We start from the raw sequence: 22,859 nt of genomic DNA, 5'->3' as shown, positions 1-22,859 counted from the left end.
TGTGGCTGGGGAGGTGGAGCACTTGCTCCAGATCCTAGCTCTGCAGGCAGCAAGGCCACGTGCAGGGCCCTCCGCCCCCAGCCCCAAGCAGTGAGTGTGGGTGGGCACCAGCTCCCATGCGGCCGTGTAGTCTTCACAACTATGAACTGTAATGAATGCACCACACTGCATCAAGTGGATGTTCCATAATTTATGATCCCATTCTTCTGCTGTTAGTTTCATAGGTTAGCTCCTTTCGGTTTAGGGGCTGCTAGAAGTAAAACTATGATGAACATTTTTGCGCCTACATCTTCCTTTTCACCTGAATTATATAAAATAATCTTTAAATTACACAGAGATTACATTCTCTGAACACCTTCAGGATACAAAACATAACCTTGTATTTTTTTGTTTAAAAAGTGTGTATATTTGCTAGAGATTTATCGTAGGTAGTTATGAGCAAAATAATAGGATGTGATATCTGGGATTTGCTTCAAAACACTCTTAATTTTCTAATCATTTCCCAAAACATTAGTAGATTATAAATGTTACGTGAGATCAGTGAAATTGTAGGGTGATAGTTCTGAGGTCTCTCTGATTTTAAAAGTCACAATGTAAAAAAAAACTCAAGGTGGTTCCTGACTCCCTGGAGTTGGCACACCTGGAGGCGTGCCTGTGCAACCCTGTGGGTGCCTGTGCCTTGCAGGGGCTGAGACTTTCTCGGAGCTCCCATGGCTCCCTCCACATGCCTCTGCTTTTGCGTCCTCAGCCGGGAGTATAACTGCATCTTTGCTTGTCAGTCTCCCTCACTAGTCTGTGGGCTTTTGAGGGAGGACAGGGAGTCTCCATTTTTCAAAGCTTGGAATGCAGCGGGGCCTCAGGAAACATCTGTTGAATGAAAGACTCCCTCCCACCAAAAAAAAGTCATTTTCTTAAAAAAACATCTCCACAATCTTCTCCCTCACAGCTTCTCTTCTTCCTTGCATAGACCCTAAGATGGTCCCATTCTTTAGCCTGACTCTGAAGACCTCCTATGAGAAAGTACTACAAAGAAACTGCCTGTCAGAGACTCAAAAACCCCAAATGATCCCCTTAAAGGAGTGCCAACTGAGGATGGGGGCGCCTGGGTTCAGATCACCCAGAAGATGCCTTTGCCATCAGCTTTCCTTTTCCAGAAACAAGGTTGTTACCTTTAAACTGTTCAGTGCTTAGCTTTTTTCCAACATAACTGCTTAAGGATTTCTAAACATAAGCTTATAATTAAAAACCCATAATAACTAATCCAATTCAGAATCTCCTGTGAGCACAGCAGGTCAGCAACAAGTTTATTATTAGGCTTGCAAGGTAACAGGGTGCATGGCTAAGTGTTTGGGCCCACTTTCCTTGAGTTTCTCTCCACTGGCTTCTGCTGTCAAATGTCCCTCTGGTATTTGCAATGGTTTGCCATGGTGGGTTGGTTTGTGGGTGGGTGGGGTGGGGTGGGGGAAAAGCCAAGCAAAAGAAGGAATATGGAGTGAATGCACCCTCCCTTTAGAGCTTCATTACAGCGACTTGGGGCAGTTCACCTGATCTGTGACGGTCATTTTCTCAATGTCAATGTCATTAGCGGTCAGGATATCTTTTAGATTGGTCACTGTTTCTGGAGGGAGAGAAGGGTTTCTTCCCAAGATCCAAACATGATCCACATGAAAAAGCCAGATGATTGTGGTACAGGAGTACACAAGGGCGTAGTTCTCATAGTCGGTGGCCAGGACCCAGTATGGAGCAGAAGGCATCACTGAGGACCAAAGGAGGGCAGCATTAGGAAGGACCAAGGCAAGAGAAACCTTCATCTCTAGGACCCTGGAAGCCAGGCTCTGGGGTCCGTTTTTCTAGGTCAGGGGTTCTTAATTCTGGCTTCATGCGGGAGAATCATATGGGAACTTTGAAAAATACTAGGCCCATCTCCCCCTCCCCCTCCCTGGATTCTGCTCTAGAGGTGGTTGTTACTTTTAAAGGCTCCCCAGTGATTCTAATGTGCAGCAAGAGTTCAGAGCCATTTTGGATCCTCTGCCCCTGGTGGCAGGTTGGTCTCCAGAAGCCCACAGTGACTGGGGGGTTGGCTGGACGCCCTGGACTGACAGGCTACACTTAGCAGTAGTGCAAATGGAGGCACCACTTAGCTAAACAGAATCAAGACTGTAAGGTCAGGGGCCCCACGTTTTCTGAGTCTGTACCACTCAGCTTCCTCTAGACCCTGCCTAAGGGAGGAGGTAGGGGCTAATGTTGGTTTGTTTGTTTTTCTTCCTGCATGACCTTTGACAATCCTTCCATTCTTAATAATATGGTAAGTCAGGTGGTAACAGGTTATCAGCTCTTCCTCACAAAGGGCCTAGAGAGATTTATCAATTGACATCTGTATAGTGTGGAAAGCCCAAGATTAAAGGGGTTCTTAAAAGGAGAGATGGAGGATTTACCCTTTCCATCTGAATCCAGAAACCTCTTCTGTGAACTTGACCTCCACAGCCAAGGTGCAAGCCACGGAAAACTCATAGCCCAGCTTGTTAAAGTTAAGTGAAAGATGGACCCAAAGGGAGACAGCTGTGTGGTGACCCCATAAGAACTAAAGACCTGCACACATACGCAAGTCAGGGGTGATTTGCTTTCCTGCGTTTTAAGCATCCCACCTCCTCCGCTCAAAAGTAATCCCTCTGTTTGCCCAGTCAAACCAGACCTCAGCACTCATGAAGGGCCAAGAGAAGCTGCTGGACAAAGGAGGCGGTTTGTACACGGTCAGAGCTTGGCTGAGGGTCAAGGACCCAGCTGGTTATGAGGACATCACAAGAAGACTAGTCCAGATGGTCACCCACCAAGGTACCCTCCTCCCTCTGACTTTCTACCTGTTTATAATATGAAAACAGAAGGACACTTGGAGGATGTCTGGACAGAAGCCTGGGCCAGGCCTCAGGGCCTAGACTGAACGTTGTTTCTGACTTACTTTTCAACAGTTGGTGCCACCTGCCTGGCTCACTCATGAGAGTACATATTCATCATATATCTGCTATCTTTGAATTTCAGCTGCTTTGTATATTCCCAGATGGAGTGAGAGCTCTTCAGACCTGAGTGGTTTGGGGAAAATAGATCTTCTACCTTTTCCAGCAGCAGCAACGTCATGCCCCACTCGCACACACCCAGGCATGCACATTCTGTCTTCCTCCCACATGGCCTGGTTCTCAAGCATAAATGTACCCAGATATTTCCTCTTAGTAAAGAAAACTCCCATGGCTCTTTGTTAGAAAACTTTAACAGTCTCCTATTCCTATGGAAGGCACTTCAAACTCTCTACGATGGCGTTTGAGGCCCTCCCCAGTCTTGTCTCCCGCTCCATGTGCTCTCCCATGCTCCAGGCTTCTTTCTCTAGGCCTTTCCTCATGCCATTCCCTCCACTTGGAACATCCTTTCCCATAATCTCCCATACACTCTGCAAGACTCAATGCAAACAGCTGATCTCTTCAACCAGAATAAATCTCTTCTCTGCTTCCCCAGCCAACAGCTCCTGCCCCTGCTATAGCTCCTGTTGCAGGCTTCCTTATGAAGGTTGTGCACATAATATTTGACCTTCACTCCCATGCCCATCTCTCAATTGAGAGTCTGGAGACCTAGGTTTTAGTCCCAACTCTGCCTCTAATTAGTCCAGTGACCTTGTCTACATCACCTAGCTTTTCTGTACTTTGACTTTCTTATTTGTAGAAATAATAAGAGAAACTGATGTGTACAAGCCCTTCACAGTTTACAGAGCATGTGTTGTGTGTTATCTAGTTTATCCTACCAACACTGGGCATAGATGTGAAGTTAGTTGCCTAGAGTCGTATGTGTGGGAAGAACTGTTTTCGCCTTCTCCCAGCATTCTTATCTTGGTCTGTAAAATAAGAACTTCCTCTCTGCTCCACTCTAGGGGCTTGATCCATGGGGACACGGGGGAGGTGAGTAGTGATTCCTCTTGCAACTGGTGACGTCAGTGTCTGCCCCACAGGTGGGGAGATGGGCTCCCAAGCACTTTCGACATGAGAAAGCCTCACAGTTCTGAGCTGAATTCTCCAGTGTATCTATATTAGCAATAATACGAATATTTGGTGCTTTCTCTGTTGCCTGGGTCCATTCCACCGTTAGCCCGGAACTCAGAGGGCAAATACCTGTGATTAAATATTTCACAAGAACCCCAACAATGTGGCTGGAAAGCAGCAGAGCCAAGACTCAAACTTACCTCCACTCTTGTCCTCCCTTGCCTCCAAGCTTTTGCCCATGTTAGTTGTTCTGCTAATAACTACTGATTTTTCAGGCCTCAGTTTCCTCTGGGAAACAAGCCTGTATTGGGTCTCCTCCAGCACATGCACAATGCACTCCAATCCGTGCTTCCTCTATAGAAACACCTACTGTAGTTTTATGGTAAATTGCCTGGGTACTTGTCAGTATCTGCACTGGGATGTAAGCTCCTCAGGGACAAGGGCCAGTGCTGTCTTGCTCACGGTGCATCTCCAGCATCCAGCCCAGTGCCTGGCATGTAGCAGGTGATCCACAAATCATTATGTATTGATCGTTATAGGATGATGCTCAGATGCTCCAACCCAGGGCTCTGGCCTTCAGTTTTCATATCTCCTGTCCCTGAAACCTCCTGAGAGAAGTGGATACTTACACCAGAAAAACTTAACTCCCAGCTTGGCTGGCTCCGTGAGGTTGTCCTGGGTCACTTCACCTTCAATTTGATTCACGGTTCCATCAGATCTGCAATGAGTAAAAAAAAAATCTGAACTCACTGAAAGTCAAAAATCAAGGAAAGGCAAAATTTTTAACACTAAGGACCATGGTAGCCCAACATTGTGATTTCTGGTTCGAGAGGCTCTCAAAGGCTGGCTAGACCCTGGTTCCATTCCCTCCCCTTTCCTTTGTGACTGTCTCTGAGATCAAGGGAGGAAGAGAGCCTCGGGGTGAGAAGAAGCAACAATTGCAACGTTTCAGGACTGGATAATACGTGAGGCCCTTGTACTTCAACACTGTGTTTTGGACTGTATGCAATGGGCTGCAAGGCCATTTCCTGTTCCCAGGCTCCAAATCAAGAGAGACTAAAAGAGGAGGGAAAAACAAACAAACAAAACAACCCAATACACTAAGATGATTTACTTCTTTAAAAATGGGAATGGGCCAAAGGAAAAGTAAGGACTGACTTGATTACTGAAAATAATGTCAAACACGGAGTCTGGAGATCTGCAAGCTTTTCTCCTCTTTGGTCCTCAGTGATATCATGTGACATCATCTGTCCCACAAAGGGTTCGTATGCCTGAGCTCTGACACCTCTTCCAGTTCAGCAAACTTCTGAAATCTTCCATGGGAGATTTCGATGTAGGCCAGGTAAAAGCAGGCAGTGATGGAACATTCACCTCATTTCAGTGATTCCCAGGGGCATCCAGCTCTCAGAGACATTAAATGTGAAGAAATGTGCATTTTACAAGTAATGCCACCTTATACTTATAATGAGCAGTGTCGTTTCTTTCTTAGTGGTATATAAAATAGTAGGGTGTCTTAAAAGTGATGGTCTTAGATTGGATGAAATGCTTTCACTCTTTTGATGGGAGCTAGCCCCATTTTGCGATAACTCCCAATGACGCCATGGACCTGGAGGAGACAGGAAAGGCCTGGGGATGGAGGCAGTGAAGGAGGGTGCTCAGGCATCAGGGTGCTCCTCCAAGTAGGCCGACAGAGGAGCTGCCTGTTCATAAGTCCTCAAGGGGCAGACAAACTAAAATTAGAGCAATAATGTGTGTCAGAAAGTCAATAGGCTGTGGTTAGTGGTGACAGATGTCCTAGAAACCAGACAATAAGTAACAGGTATGAGAGGGTGTGGAATGTTCTTTGATGCTCCTGGATATTGCATTTTCTGTTTATCATCATGTAGGGCTGGAGGCTGTGCTCTGCTCTCTCACCTGGAACTCAGCCAGCCAGGGAAGATGGTCCATTTCTATCTGCATCCAGCTGCTTAGCAACAAACCAGTCTCTTCCAAAAGACTTTTCCCCTTTTCACCATCATTTTCATTTTGCACCAGAACAGTTTTCAAAACACCAGTCTCTGATCATAAACTCACAATTTGTTCATGGGAAAAATGCATTTGTATTTTCAAGGGTAGCAGCAGATTAACAATAATAGGCAATATTTATTAAATTATTACTACATGCCAAACACTGTTCTAAGTGCTTTACATGTGTTACCTCATTTAATGCTCAAACACCTTATGGAGGGAGGTTCTACTATTATTGCCATTTCACAGAGGAGGAAACTGAGACCTAGAAAATTATCATAACTAAACTAAGATCACATTGTTAGTAAGTGATAGAACCAGGATTCGAAACCAGACAGTCTAATTTCAAAGCCTGAGCCCTTCTGCTCCCAACCTTGTGCCAGCTGCCTTGGTCCTCAACTTCTCTGACACTGTCTGAGAGTACTCTGCTCAGACTCCCTGCCGTGCCATCCGCTCACTTGGCTGTACTCCTGGGAGGAGAAACTATACCATTTTCCTGAACTAACAACCTTTCTCCGTGTGTCCTTGTGTCTTAAATAAGTGTGACCCTAGAGGCAGAGTGACCTAATGCTTAGGATGCAGTTAAAGAAGGCTCTTGGCCAACTCCGAAGGAGTGGTGGGGGAATCTCTTGGGTTTTGGGGTCTGTGTCATCGTCTTACTCTTGGTCTTAGAATAGGACAAAATATTTGAAATGAAGTCATTGCGACTTTGGAGCCTATAAAATTCCTGTGAGATCTTCTGGGTGTCTGCATCTCAATTCCTGTAGCCCTTCCTGGGCTCTGAAATGAGCTGGAATTTTCTTTAGTAGCCCTCAAGATTCTTATTTTGTTTCTTTGGTTTATGCAGGGTCGGGGAGTCAACCCACTGTGTTTTGGCTAATGGAAGCTTAGCGGATAATAGGATGGCCACAGAAAGCTTCTCTGAGCTGAATGACTTCCAGACTGGGTTGTAGTCATTTTCCTGAAGTTGAACACAGTTCTCAAATCCTGGAACAGAAGGACAACCCTTCATTCCTTTCCTTTCTTTCAACTGTCTTCTGTTCTCTTCCCCATTTCACTTAGCCCTGGTTTGAATCTCAACTTCATTATTTATAAGCTGTGTGACCCTTGGGCAAATTACTTTACCTCTTTGTATTCCATTTCCTCATCCATAAAAATGGGGTTAGTAATAGTACCTACCTCAGGGCTGCTATGGGGATTAAATGCATATACTCATTTACATCCACATACATACATGTACACACATGTATATATACATACACATACAGAATAGTGCCTTGCATATAGGAAGTGCTTAATAAATATTAGTTGCTGTTGTTTATTGTTGCTCTTATATTTGTTGATGGAAGGTGGGTAGGAGTTCTTCCTGGGGATCTTTTTAAATTTAGGTTTGCTTTCCAAAGTGTGAATTTTTGCATCAAAAATCAATCTGTTGGAAGCCCTCAGTAATAGAAAAGTACACTTTGATATGCTATTCTGTTCACATAACCTAGAATGTGACTATGTATGTATTTGATTCTTGCTTAATAAGAAAAGGAGTGTTCTAATAGTTAAAGCTGTTTGGAGACAGGATAAACTGTCATGGAAGGTGATGAGCTCCCACTCCCTGGAAGTGTTCAAGCAAAGCTGGATGCCCTCTGTCAGTCTTTGATATAGAACAGGCTGCTTTCTTGGTTTGGAGGTCAGAAAAGAGTGTCCCCAATGTCCTTCGCTACCAGAGTATCTATTTTGCAATGAGAGCAGGAGCCCTGCAGTTTGTGTCACCGTTGAGTCCCCAGTGCCTCTCACAGGGTCTGGTACACAATAGGAGCTCAGCAAGTGGTCATGGAAATGAACGAGTGACTTCTAGTCCCCACTGTACTGCTTGCCAAAAGCTCTCATCTCAGGACCTGTTGTGAGCAGGTAGTCCAGACCCAACAATGACTGTGTCCTCCCTGACCCGGACTGCAAGGACACCCAGGCATCCCAGGACAGCTCTCTGCAGGGCTGGCTCCAGGAGGCATGGTGCCTTTGAAACCACAGCCACTCACCTCAACTCCTTGTTTATCACTTTGACATTTCCGTTTTCCATTAGCGAGTAGTTGGCTTGGATACACTTTCCCTTCTCAAAGCTCACGGGGATCTTCTCAATTTCATACCATCTTCCAAGATACTGCAGAGACAATGACAAGCAGAGCAAACCCTGTGGCCCTCTGGAGACCAGCAAACTCTTCCCCATTGTTGTCTTTCAGAACAGAGCCCTTTCCTGGGGAAACCAGGCAAAATGGGCTGCATTGTTCCCAGCAGCGACTGAACAAGATATTGATTCAATTGAGAATAAGCGAATTGAAGGTGTGGGCATTGGTTGAATGCCACATTCTATTCCGAAAGTGCTCTTTATTTAGATATGCTCTCAGTGTCCCCTTCAGCCAAAATCTAGGTGAAATTCTAAATTCTGTCAAAGTAAGGGATTGGTCTAGATGATGTAAAGTGCCTGCCTTCTCAAACATTTTATGATTCTACAAGGCAACTGAATTGTGTGCAAAGTCAGATATGTGCACTGTGAGGAGCTGGGACTCCAGAGTTGGTTGAATTCTCCTCACGTGACCCCACACAGGGAGTTGGTCACAAAGGCTTTTGGCAAGTGATGAGGATTTAGAAGACCCGTGTCACTCTTCCACTGGGGATTGCTCTGAGTTTGTAACTTCGGTGTACAGAGTCAATTCTAAAGGAAGTGTGCCACCATGTGGGTGAGGACAGGGGAAGACAGGCACCCTCATGCTTCCACACATTGCCTTGCAAAAAGACTGCACCAATTTACAATCTTCATGGAGGGCAATTTGGCAATATCTAGCAAAACTAAAAATACATATCCTCTGGCCCAGCAATTTCACTTCTGGGAATGTATCTTCCTGATAATAAATAATGATGTATGTATAAGGCTATTCGTTGCAGTACTATTTGTAATAATAAAAGACAGGAAACAGCCTAAGTGAGCAACAGAGTAAATAAATGATGGCACATCAATATAATGGAATGTTATACAGCCTCTTTTTAAAGGAGTGATGTGCAATTATCTCCAAGATACATTTAATGGAAAAACAGCCAGGTGCAAAATAGTGTATATATTAAGTTACCTTTTATGTAAAAATGAGGGGAAAGGTTATTATGTTAGTTTTCTATTGTTAACAAATTACCACGAGCTTAAAACACAAATTTATGGGCGCTATACAACAGAAGTCTGACACGGGTCTCACTAGGCTAAAATCAAGGTGTTGGCAGGGCTATGTTCCTTTCTAGAGGCTCTAGAGGCCACCTGCATTCCTTGGTTGGTGAGCCCTTCCCTCCATCTTTAAAACCAGCAAAAGCAGCTCAAATCCTTCTCTCATTGCATCTCTGACTCTTGTTCCATCATCATACTGCTCTGACCACAGCTGGGAAAGGTGCTCTGCTCTTAAGGATTTATATTAGATGGGGCCACCTGGATAATGTAGGCTAATCTTGCCATCTCAAAGTCCTTAACTTTAATCATATCTGCAAAATTCCTTTTTCCACGTGAAGTAACATATTCACAGGTTCCAGGGATTAGGGTGTGGACATCATTCTGCCTACCACAGTTATGTAGGTATCTGTTGGTATATGTATACAGTATCTCCCAAAAGATACACAATAAACTGTTTTTACTGGTTGCTACCAGAGAGGGACACTGAGGCTGGGGTTCAGGGGTGGGAGGGAAATTTTTCACTGTATGTTCTTTGTACTTTTAGAATTTTGAATCATGTGAATATATTTACCTAGTCAAAGTATTAATTTAAATTATTTTAGAAATTTAAAAATGTATTACTCAACAGAATAAAGTCAAAGAGATGTACTCACCTTCAAAAAGTCAGAATTTCTGACCACAACGGTATGAAACTAGAAATCAACTATAGGAAGAAAATCAGAAAAGCCACAAATACGTGGAGATTAAACAAAATGCTACTGAACAACGATTGGGTCAATGAAGAAATCAAAGGAGAAATCAAAAAATATCTGGAGACAAATGCAAATGAAAACACAACATGCCAGAATTTATGGGATACAGCAAAAGCAGTTCTAAGAGGGAAGTTTATAGCAATACAGGCCTAGCTCAACAAACAAGAAAAATCTCAAATAAACAATCTAACAATGCACCTAAAGGAACTGGAAAAAGAAGAACAAACAAAGCCCAAAATCAGCAGAAGAAGGGAAATAATAAAAATCAGAGCAGAAATAAATGAAATAGAGACTAAAAAAATAGAAAAATTAATAAAACCAAGAGCTGGTTCTTTAAAAAGATAAACAAAATTGACAAACCTTTAGCTAGACTCACTAAGAAAAAAAGAGAGAAGGCACAAATAAGTAAAATCAGAAATGAAAGAGGAGAAATTACAACAGACACCTCAGAAATACAAAAGATTATAAGAGAATACTATGAAAAGCTATATGCCAACCAATTCGACAATCTGGAAGAAATGGATAAAGTCTTAGAATCATACAATCTTCCAAAACTGGATCAAGAAGAAGTAGAGAATTTGAATAGACCAATCACCAATAAGGATATTGAAATAGTAATCAAAAACCTCCCCAAAAATAAAAGTCCAGGACCAGATGGCTTCCCTGGTGAATTCTACCAAACATTCAAAGAAGACTTAATACCTATCCTTGTCAAAGTCTTCCAAAAAATTGAGGATGGGGGGAAGCTCCCTAACTCATTCTACGAAGCCAACATTACCCTGATACCAAAACCAGACAACGACAACACCAAAAAAAGAAAATTACAGGCCAATATCACTGATGAACATTGATGCAAAATCCTCAACAAAATACTAGCAAATCGCATACAACAATACATTAAAAAGATTATACATCATGATCAAGAGTGATTTATTCCAGGTATGCAGGGATGGTTCAACATTCGCAAATCAATCAACGTAATACATAATATTAATAAAATGAAGAATAAAAATCACATGATCATCTCAATAGATGCAGAGAAAGCATTTGACAAGATACAGCATCCATTTATGATAAAAACTCTGAAGAAAATGGGTATAGAAGGAAAGTACCTCAACATAATAAAGGCCATATATGAGAAACCCACAGCTAATATCATCCTCAATGGTGAAAAACTGAAAGCTATCCCTCTAAGAACAGGAACCAGACAAGGATGCCCACTCTCACCACTCCTATTTAACATAGTACTGGAAGTCCTAGCCAGAGCAATCAGGCATGAAAAAGAAATAAAAGGAATCCAAATTGGAAAGGAAGAGGTGAAACTGTCACTATTTGCAGATGACATGATTTTATATATAGAAAACCCTAAAGAATCCACCAAAAAACTTTTAGAAGTAATAAACGAATACAGTAAAGTTGCAGGATACAAAATCAACATACAAAATCAGTTGCATTTCTATACACTAACAACGAAGTACCAGAAAGAGAAATTAAGAATACAATCCCATTTACAATTGCAACAAAAAGAATAAAATACCTAGGAATAAACTTAACCAAAGAGGTGAAAGATCTGTACACTGAAAACTATAAAACATTGCTGAAAGAAATTGAAGAAGACACAAAGAAATGGAAAGATATTCCCTGCTCTTGGTTTGGAAGAATTAACATAGTTAAGATGTCCATACTTCCTAAAGCAATCTATAGATTCAATGCAATCCCTATCGAAGTTCCAACAACATTTTTCACAGAAATAGAACAAAGAATCCTAAAATTTATATGGAAGAACAAAAGACCCCAAATAGCTAAAGGAATCCTGAGAAAAAAGAACAAAGCTGGAGGTAACACACTCCCTGATTTCAAAATATACTACAAAGCTATAATAACCAAAACAGCATGGTACTGGCACAAAAACAGACAAACAGATCAATGGAATGGAATCGAAAGCCCAGAAATAAACCCACACATCTATGGACAGCTGATCTTCGTCAGAGGAGCCAAGAACATACAATAGAGAAAAGAAGGTCTCTTCAACAAATGGTGTTGGGAAAACTGGATAGCCACGTGCAAAAAAATGAAAGTAGACCCTTACCTTACACCATACACAAAAGTTAACTCAAAATGGATTAAAGACTTGAATGTAAGACCTAAAACTATGAAACTTCTAGAAGAAAACGTACGCAGTACTCTCTTTGACATCGGTCTTAGCAACATATTTTCAAGCACCATGTCTGACCGGGCAAGAGAAACAATAGAAAAAATAAACAAATGGGACTACATCAAACTAAAAAGCTTCTGCACAGCAAAGGAAACCATCAACAAAACAAAAAGACAACCTAACAATTGGGAGAAGATATTTGCAAACCATACATCTGATAAGGGGTTAATCTCCAAAATATACAAAGAACTCATACATCTCAACAACAAAAAAACTAACAACCCAATTAAAAAATGGGCAAAAGACCTGAACAGACATTTCTCCAAAGAAGATATACAGATGGCCAACAGACACATGAAAAGATGTTCAAAATCATTAACTATCAGGGAAACGCTAATCCAAACTACAATGAGATATCACCTCACGCCCGTCAGAATGGCTATAATTAATAGGACAGGAAACAACATATGTTGGAGAGGATGTGGAGAGAAGGGAACTCTCATACACTGCTGGTGGGAGTGCAAACTGGTGCAGCCACTATGGAAAACAGTATGGAGATTCCTCAAAAAATCAAGGATAGAACTACCATATGATCCAGCTATTCCACTGCTGGGTATTTATCCAAAGAACTTGAAAACACCAATGAGTAAAGATACATGCACCCCTGTGTTCATTGCAGCGTTATTCACAATAGCCAAGACTTGGAAGCAACCTAAGCGCCCATCAAGGGACGAATGGATAAAGAAGATGTGGTATATATACACAATGGAATACTACTCAGCCATAAGAAATGATGAAATCCAGCCATTTGTGACAACATGGATGGACATTGAGGGTATTATGCAAAGTGAAATAAGTCAGAGGGAGAAGGTCAAATACCATATGATTTCCCTCATTAAGTAGTAGATAATAACAACAACAAACAAACACACAGTGACAGAGATTGGATTGGTGGTTACCAGAGGGGAAGTGGGGAGGGAGGAGGGTGAAAGGGATAATTTGACACATGTGTGTGGTGATGGGTTGTAATTAGTATTTGGGTGGTGAACATGATGCAATCTATGCAGAAATAGAAGTATAATGATGTACACCTGAAACTTATACAATGTTATAAACCAATGTTACTGCAATAAACAAAAAATTAAAAAAATAAAAATAAATAAAAATAATAATGAATAAAAGAACCTCTTCAAAAAAAAAAAGTCAGAATTTGAAATGAGAGTATATTGCAAATAGGTCACAGTGTTGCTTTGGTCACATGGTTCTCTGCTCAAATATATGTCCACATTTATGACATAAATTTTCCACTCATTTATTAAAATACACCTTTCAAATAACCCCAATGAACCTCACATTTATTTAAAGCACCAGGAATAAGGTTAAAGGTCAACTAGTTTCACAGACATCCTCAGAACAAGCTTCATTATTTATATAGGGCATTTAAAAGAGTTGTATTGTTGTTAAGGTGACTTTAGTGTCCACAGTTAAAACTGAGGAAGCATAATTTTCCAGAAAAGAGGAAACTCAGAGGTGGAAGATTGATTTTCATGTTATGCTCCCTCATGATCTCATATTATTTTTGTGAAGGCCTTTTCATCTTTTTGAGTCTCAATGTCTCTATCTAAGTAAGGAGAATGCAATGTTTAACAAGAATCCTGGAAAAGAAGAGGTAAAGCTATCTCTGTTTGCAGATGACATGATTTTGTATATAGGAAATCCTAAGGAATACACACACACACACACACACACACACACACACTATTAGAACTAATAAATGAATTCAACAAGGGTAAAGGATATAAGATCAATATACAGAAACCAAATGTATTTCTATACTTACAGTGAACAATCTGCAAATGAAATCAAGAAAATTCCATTTACAATAGCATCAAAAGAATAAAATACTTGAGTAATTTTTTTTTAATAATTTTATTTATTTACTTTTTTCCCCCAAAGCCCCAGTAGCTAGTTGTATGTCATAGCTGCACGTCCTTCTAGTTGCTGTACGTGCGACAGGGCCTCAGCATGGCTGGTGAAGCGGTGCGTCGGTGCGCGCCTGGGATCCAAAACCAGGCCGCCAGCAGCAGAGCGCGCGCACTTAACCGCTAAGCCACAGGCCGGCCCCCTTAAGAGTAAATTTAACTGAAGAAATGCTGAACTTGTATTCTGAAAACTATAAAACATTGTTGAAAGAAATTAAAGAATATCTAAGCAAGTGAAAAGATACCCTATGTTCATGGATTAGAGGACTTAAAATTGTTAAGATGGCAATGCTCCCCAAATTAATCTACAGATTCAATGCAATCTCTATCAAAACCCCAAATGGCTTCTTTGCAGAAATTGATAAACTGATCCTAAAATTCATATGGAAATGCAAAGGACCCAGAATAGCCAGAAGAACAAAGTTGGAGGACTCATATGTTCTGATTTTAAGACTTACTATAGGGCCAGCCCCGTGGCTTAGCAGTTAAGTGCGCGCGCTTCGCTGCTGGCGGCCTGGGTTTGGATCCCGGGCGTGCACTGATGCACCGCTTCTCCGGCCATGCTGAGGCCACGTCCCACATACAGCAACTAGAAGGATGTGCAGCTATGACATACAACTATCTACTGGGGCTTTGGGGGAAAAAATAAATAAATAAAAATTAAAAAAAAAGAAAAAAAATCTTACTATAAAGCTATAGTAATCAAGACTGTATAATACTGGCATAAGGACAGACATATTAAATCAATAGAATAGAATTGAGAGTTCAAAAAATATACTCTTACATATATGGTCAATTGATTTTTGTCAAGGATGCCAAGACTATTCAATGGAAAAAGAATATTCTCCTCAATAAATAGTTCTGGGACAACTGGATACTTACATGCAAAGGAATGATGTTGGTCCCCTACATCATACTATATACAAAATTTAACTTAAAATGGATCAAAGCTTAAATGTAAGAACTAAAACTACAAAATTCTTAGAAGAAAATGCGAAAGTAAATCTTCATAACCTTGGATTAGGCGATGGTGTTTTAGATACGATACCAAAAGCACAAGCACAAAAAGAAAAAATAAATAAATTGGACTTCATTAATATTAAAAACTTTTGTGCTTCAAAGGACACATCAATAAAGTGAAAAGACAATCCACAGAATGGAAGAAAATATTTGCAAATCAGATATCTGATAAGGGACTTGTAAAATGTATAAAGAACTCATTTCTCAATAATTAAAACATAAATAACCCAGTTAAAAAATGGGCAAAAGACGTGAATAGACATTTCTCCAAAGAAGATAGACAAATGGCCAAGTGCCAAGTGCCAATCAGCACATGAAAAGATGTTTAATGTCATCAGCCATTAGAGAGATGCAAATAAAAATACAGTGAGATACCAATTCATATCCACCAAAAATGGCTATAATGAAAAAGGATGACAATAACAAGTGTGGGCAAAGATTTGGAGAAATTGGAATTATACACTGCTGGTGGGAAAGTAAAATGGTGCAGCTCTTTTGGAAAATAGTCTGGCAGTTTCTCAAAAGGAGAAACCATATGATTTAGCAATTGTACCAGGAGAACTGAAAATATATGTTCACAAAAAACCCTACAAAAAATTCAAACACACAAACAAAAAAACCTTGTACATCCATCAATGCAAATAGCAATCAAAAAGTGTAAACAACCCAAATGATGAACAGATAAATAAAATGTGGCATAATCCATACAGTAGAACATTATTCGGCAGTGAAAAGGAATGACGTACAGATACATACGACAACACGGATGAACCTTGAAAACATCACGTGGAGTAAAAGGAGTCAGTCACAAAAGATCACATGTTGTATGATTCCATTTCTATGACATGTCCAGAATAGGCAAATTCAGAGACAGAAAATAGATTATTGGTTGCCTGGGGCAGGGAGGGTTGGGGACAAATGGGGAGTGACTGTTAATGGGTATAGGGTTTCTTCGTAGGATGATGAAACTGTTCTAAAATTGATAGTGGTGATGATTTCATAACTCTATGAATATACTAAAAACCACTGAAAGCAAAAACCACTTTAAACCACTTTTAAAAGTGAAAGCGAATTATACAGTATATGAATTATATCTCAATACAACTATTATTTTAAACATCCTGCTTTATTTCTCAAAGGACTTTTGTAAATACAGATCAATTATAATTTCCAAAGTGTTTCTGGATTTTTACCCAAAAACTGGAACATAACTCAAATTCTCTGGGTTTTTTTTTGTAAAGCCCCCTGTGGACTACTAGGGTTACCTGAATAAAGTAATCAGCCCTTAATAATTAATGGAGTAAGTCAATGTAAACTTCAGTGTACTATATCTCGCCTTCCTACCTCCCCTGTGTGAGCTCTCTACTGATGTTGCTCCGTCCCCACCCACTTCAGGCTTTGCGCTCTCTCCCATCACACCTCTACCTAACCCATCCCCTGTGAGGTCCAAATGCTCATTCACACTGAGGTGTGAGTGACTGATAACAACTTGAAGGTTACTCAAACAAGTGTGTTGCTTCCTAAATGAGATCCAAACCTTCTACTAAGAAGAAGATGTCTTAACAAGGGGATTCTAGGCATGAGTTAGCAGCAATTGGAGCCTCTGAGTTATGTCATCCAATAGCTGCCTCTTCCTGCTGTTCCCTCCCCACCAGCCATACATACGTACAGTAAAGATGCACCTGATCCCAGGAAGAAAAGCCATATAAGGCGGGGGGCTGGTTATATGGCTATATTTTGAGGGCGGGTAACAAGAAATCCCCGTGGGGAGTTCTGTCCTCTCCTAGGCCCTCTTTGAGTGACTCTTGGGTGTCCTGCACTACTGGGAAGCCTAGTTTTGAAGCCCACTCTGCATTTATTAGCTGTGTGACCTGGGTAGGCCGTAAGCTCTCTGACATTCAGCCTCTCCATCTGTAGAATGGGGATAATAGGACTGCAGGAGCTGCTGTTGATGCCCTGTCCCACATCCTCTCAGCCCACCTCTGAGGTCACCTCAGCCACAGTGGACAGTTCCCATACACGCTACCAGCTTCCCCCTTGAGCCCCTGCATCTCCTTCTCTGCCAGACGGCTTTACCAGGGCCACGAGAGCTCCCACGGCCCACCTACATCCGTCTGTGGGACAACCTGAGGCACCTTCTACACGTTTCCTCAGAGGATCCCCAGCAGGATTGAACCCCGCTGTTCACAGAGTAACCTGCTCATGGACAAACGTTTTGTTGCTTTTCTGCCCTTTCTCTCTCAGTTTCCCTACATGCCCACTCGTGCTTCCTGGGATCTTCCAAAAACTCTCTGCTCCTAGTTCTTGTCTCAGAGTCTGCTATGGGGGAACCCTAAATAAGATAAGTACCCCAAGGCTTGCTGTGGCCATCAAAGCAGAATAATAAAACCAAACCTTGTAGAATGCTTATTCAAACAGGAGACAGCAAAACAAGGGGAGTTGAGCCTTTTACCACACCTTAGTCACGTCAAAATTCTCCTGCACTGGAGGAGTGGGGCATCTCCCGAGGTGGAACGCCTGTCCCTCAGCCGCTCCGAAGAGGCCAGCCAGCGCGGGAAGCAGCAGCAGCGCCGTCACCATCGTGGGGCTGGGTGGCTGTCGATGGAACCTGGAGCGGGGGAAACAAAGCCGCTGGAGTCGTTCTGAGCCTTCCGAGGACACGCAGTGACCAGAGAGAGATTTCCGGGCTGGCCATCAGTGGGCAGGCCTCCTACTCAGTCTGTCTGACCGCTCATCCTACGGTGCCACCTGAAGTGTCAGCAGCCCTGTGAGGCCTTCCTCCCTGTGAGCCGCTCTCAGAACCTTTTGTACCTCCATTTGGAGCACAGTCTACCTGGTAATAGTTTGTTGTATTTATTTTGCAACCCCCTTCCCTAATTATGCATTTTTCAAGGATGGGCACCGTGTCCGTTCTCCTTGGACTCACTCACAGAACCTCATGGTGTCAGGCGCAGTGGATACTTGTGGAATGAAGAGAAACAATGTGGAAGGGGGGCTGGGCAAAGGAAAAGATTGAAACCGTGAAGTGAACCATGAGAGAGAGAAAAAACGAAAACAAACCATGCATAACATTTAGCACCTTATGAGATTCATTAGAGAAATGGCTCCTTGAGCTTCCTCCCACCCCCGCCCCATCTTGCTTGGCTGTTTGCTAACCCGGGAGTAGGCCCGGAGGCCTTAACAGAGAGCAGCGTGCTGGGGACCCCAGGTCACCCTGCCCAGGTTTGAATTCTGGCTCTGCACATCCTGAGTATAAGTGTGCGATTGATGCTTCAGTTTCTGTGTTTATGAAGTGGGAATAACAATCATACCAACCTCATGAAGTTTCAAGAGAATTAAATGAGATAATATAGAAAGAGCATTTAGGGGGCTGGCCCCGTGGCTTAGTGGTTAAGTGCGCGCGCTCCGCTACTGGCAGCCCGGGTTGGGATCCCAGGCGCGCACCAACGCACCGCTTCTCCGGTCATGCTGAGGCCGCGTCCCACATATAGCAACTAGAAGGATATGCAATTATGACATACAACTATCTACTGGGGCTTTGGGGAAAAAAGGAGGAGGATTGGCAATAGATGTTAGCTCAGGGCCGGCCTTCCTCAGCAAAAAGAGGAGGATTGGCATGGATGTTAGCTCAGGGCTGATCTTCCTCACAAAAAAAAAAAAAAAAAGAAAAGAAAAGACAGAAAAAAAAAAAGCATTTGGAACAGTGTCTGACACAGAGAGAATGCTCAATACATGCTAGTTATTGTTACTATGAAAAGCCAAAACAAATTATTGTTTCCTGAATTTCTTTCGTTGGACATTCTATTGGGGGTATTTTCCATAGATGGCGTGCGTTAACCAGAGAAGGACTGGCCGCTGACGTGTAACTGTGCAACAAGCATTTCAGCCCAGCGGCCTTGGCAGCTGAAGCTGCTTTGAGGAGGGGCAGAGGGCAGGAGTGGGAGGCTGCAGCGCTGTTGGCAGGGTACGAGCAGCCTGGGCAGCTCCCTGCTTGTTTCACTGACTTGTTTTCAGTCTTCCTTGTGACTCCTTGCCTGTAGTTGCACAAGAGCTATTTCCAGCTCTTTGCCTTCCTCCCTGGGATGAAGAGCAGTGAATCAACGCAAGCAAAATGTTCTCAGATATGAGCATTTAAAAGGATGTGTCATAATAGGAATAATTATAACCACTTTATTATGAGTCTCTAAACCTCCAAATAACCTGTAATAATCAATAGCTTTTCTTCTGGAGGTTTCTTCTGGTTTTCAAAAGAATGGTTACATAATGAGTAAAAGTTGCCAGCTGGAATGGGGGATGGGAGGTGGAGGGGTGGGGAAGGTGGTGGGGTGGATGGTGGGGTAAGGGTGGTCGCTGAGCCCCCCTTGAGCAAGTCTTCGGTGGGACCACCTTCCTTAGTCTTTAAGGCTCCGTTTCCCATCAGCCCCTACCACCATGTAAACAACACTGTCTTTCAACCTTTCAGTGGATGATGGATTTGCAGAAACCCAGCCTAAACCCACAAAAATTTGCATCCATTTCCAAGAGCTTCTTAGAACCACTAGAGCTCTATTCTTGGCCCCCAGGATGCTCCAAGCCCAGGGCCTTGCCCAGAAGATCTAACCTCAAAGGATGGCCACACATTATGCACATTCTACAGGGCCCCCCAAACTGGACAAGACCTTACAGGTCATTTATCCAATTTCTCCCCTCAGGCGTACCAATGGGGAAGCTGGGGCCCAGAGTGGGGCAGAGAGCTGGGACTAGGGCCCCATCTCCAGCTCTCCATTCTGCAGCGCCCCTAAGCCATGCTTCCTTCTGCAGACTACCTTTGGTGGCTTTCAATAAACACCTACCTCTGTAACCTGATGAGTCTCACTTCACCATGTGACAGTTACACCAAAAGTCGGTTCCATGTCTTATTCTGACAACTATCTTATTACAGAATGTTCTAATGTGGGCTGAAACCTTGTTCTTTAGCTCTGTAGGAGGATTTCAGAGCAAGGCTAATTCCCCTTGATTGCATCTCTTCCAAAGATGACTCTTTATTGCACTAGTTTTATTCCTATAGTTAAAACTTTTTGTGAGAGAAAGGGTTGATAGCATCCATGACTTTTTTCAGTGCCTCTTCCATTCTAATTCACCCAACACTTATTGAGCACATTCTGGGGGTAAATCACATTATCAACGTATACCTATGAACTTGGCTATACATGACATATATTTTTGCATCTTCTTCTAACACTAGTGGGAAGCTTGTCCTAAGGAGGAGAGTTGAAATACTTAAAAAAAAAAATATGATTTAAATATTATTTTAACTGAATATTAAATAATTTAGAAGTAATGCTATTAAGGTTACAGTGCATCCTGGGCCAGCACTGACTCTTTAAGTCGCTGCTCACTCTCATTGAACTTTTCCATGGAGAAACCCTGGCCTCACCATTTCACGTGTGCTATGCACTGAATACCGAGTCTCCACCACACCCTATCTGGAAGGGACCTGGATGACATTCTCGTGGTACTCAATGAGGTTAATTTGCCCAGGTTACTTCCTGGTAAGCTGTGAAGCCAGAGCTTACGCCCAACTCCTAAGAGCCCGAGCTCTTAACTAAGCCTGGATGTTAGACCTTGTCCGTGATCTCAAGGGGCTGCAGAACATTAGGAACTAGATTTTTAGATTTCACGTGGCAAAATAAAACACATTTCCACAACACATTTGGTCCTAAAAACCCATTTAGCTATTAAATCTAACAAGAAAACATATCTTTTGAAGAAAATATTTTTGTGCTGTATTGTTAAATTCATTTTCTATTCACAAAATTAATTCCAGTTCACTTTTCAGTTAATTTTATTGTAGTGCACAGTCGGATACCAACTCCCTGAGAATTCAACTAGTACATTTTTGGTATATGGAAAATTTTCTCACTGTGTCATATAGTATAGAGGGGGTGCATAGTGCAAGCAGAAGACTTTGAGGGGAGTCAGCATCGGGTTGGCACCCCAGCTCTGACATTTGTTGGCAGTGTTAGGCCTGTTGCACAGGATATCGGAACCTCAGTTTCCTCACCTGAAAAATGGCACTAATAATATGTACCTTGTAAGGTTGTCTGAGGAAAAATGAGACCAAGTCAGCAGAGCTACTGGCACAAGCCCTCAGTTGTGTTAGTTATTATTTTTAGCTGAAAAAGGGCAACCGAAAGTCAAGACGGTCTCTATTTTAAGCATTATTTATCATAAATGAAAATTAGAAATACAGTACATACCGTTTTTATCAAGACGAAGGCAGTTTCCACATGCAAAACCGTCCGATTTGAGATGCCTTGTCTTGGAGACTGGCTTCTCCCGAGCTATTTTATAAGCTTCATCTGGTCACTGATGTTCAATTTTAATGCATGCCACACCCCCTACAGTTCAGGAAGGCTGGCCTAAAATCTCAGCTCTGTATGAAACACAAAGATGGGATGTTATGTCCAACCTCCCCCCCGAATTTCCTTCACAGCTGCTCCCTGAAGAAGAAACAATGAGATATTGTTTGTGTGTCTGTGAGAAAGACAAAGTGTATTTTACTGGAAACATCTTTTTTGCTATGTGGCTTTTCTAATTTAATTTTCTCAGTCAGATGCACTTTTAAGTTCCAGTAAGATGAGTTGCAACATGTTTTCAAACATCTGGTATTTATTTTTCATTTTTGGGTAAATGAAAAGTCAACAATCCTGTTTCCCAAAATGGAGCATGAATTCCACCCTGTGTGGTCCCTGGCCCGGAATGGGGCTCGGGCAACAGAGCGAAGGTTAGGAGCTAGAGCTGGCTTTCTGTGTGATCCTGGGCAAGCCACCCGCTTCTCTGAGCCTCTTTGTGAAGTAGAGACTGTCATTTCTGTCTCCACCAGGGCTGGGTGTCTAGGGGAGATGCCAGTTCTGTAATAGTTGGGGCTAAAAGCTGCTAAAGATGTCCTCTGCAGCTCCTCTGTCTGTACCTTTTATGATCCTCCCAGCTACATATTCTAGGCAGCCAGTTACTGCTTGGGGTAAGGGTGCGGGTGTGCAGATTTAAGCCCAGGGGCACTTTCGGTTGGACCTCATCTCTCTCTGTGGAATGAACAGCTTTGACTCTTATGAATTGGATTCTGTGTCTTTGTGATAGGTGGGAGGTATTTTTAGTGGCATATAGGTAAGAGAGTACCCTTGTAGTAGACTTAGATTCCTAAATAAAATTCTTTCTCAACTTTGTAAGCAATAGAAATTTACAGTACTAGGTCTTCTAAACATTAAAAAAACAACAATAATAGAGTGAATCCTTAATGTATCAAATTTCGAGAGCGCTTTCTTTGGGATGTTCCTTATCTTTTCAGGAAAATAAGGAATACTTATTCCTGTTCAGGGCACTGACTCTTGCTGTACTCTTGTAATGCCTTCCCTCAGACCTCTGCACGGCTGCCTCCCTCACTCCATGTCCCTGCTCAAATGTCACTTCCTTTAAAAGGCCTTCCTGAACTTTCAAAAATAGTACTCTTTGTTGCTATCATTTTACCTGCTTCATTATATCCTAATTATTTCTTTTTTTTTTTGAACTTTTTTTTTTTTTTTTTTTTTTTGGTGAGGAAGATCAGCCCTGAGCTAACATCCACGCTAATCCTCCTCTTTTTTGCTGAGGAAGACCAGCTCTGAGCTAACATCTATTGCCAATCCTCCTCCTTTTTTTTTTCCTCAAAGCCCCAGTAGATAGTTGTACATCATAGTTGCA

The 22,859-nt window shown here is 42.2% G+C and overlaps 1 protein-coding gene across 1 annotated transcript; it reads right to left on the bottom strand.

Annotated features, from left to right (window-relative positions):
- Positions 1 to 1,464: 1,464 nt before the first annotated feature.
- On the bottom strand, positions 1,465 to 21,459 carry APOD (apolipoprotein D). The gene is made up of 5 exons (XM_004424552.3): positions 21,380 to 21,459; positions 17,598 to 17,748; positions 8,060 to 8,181; positions 4,652 to 4,740; positions 1,465 to 1,756 (listed from the first exon to the last, which is right to left on the bottom strand). The coding sequence occupies exons 2-5, from the start codon at positions 17,718 to 17,720 to the stop codon at positions 1,521 to 1,523; spliced, it is 570 nt and encodes a 189-aa protein (XP_004424609.1). The 5' UTR covers positions 17,721 to 17,748; positions 21,380 to 21,459; the 3' UTR covers positions 1,465 to 1,520.
- Between the last annotated feature and the right edge of the window lie 1,400 nt (positions 21,460 to 22,859).

The sequence above is a fragment of the Ceratotherium simum genome, chromosome 15, assembly GCF_057802395.1.
Source record: "Ceratotherium simum simum isolate JZ-2026a chromosome 15, ASM5780239v1, whole genome shotgun sequence".
NCBI lineage: Eukaryota > Metazoa > Chordata > Mammalia > Perissodactyla > Rhinocerotidae > Ceratotherium > Ceratotherium simum.
The sequence above is the reverse complement of the archived record's forward strand: the minus strand, read 5'-3'. Positions and strand labels throughout refer to the sequence as shown.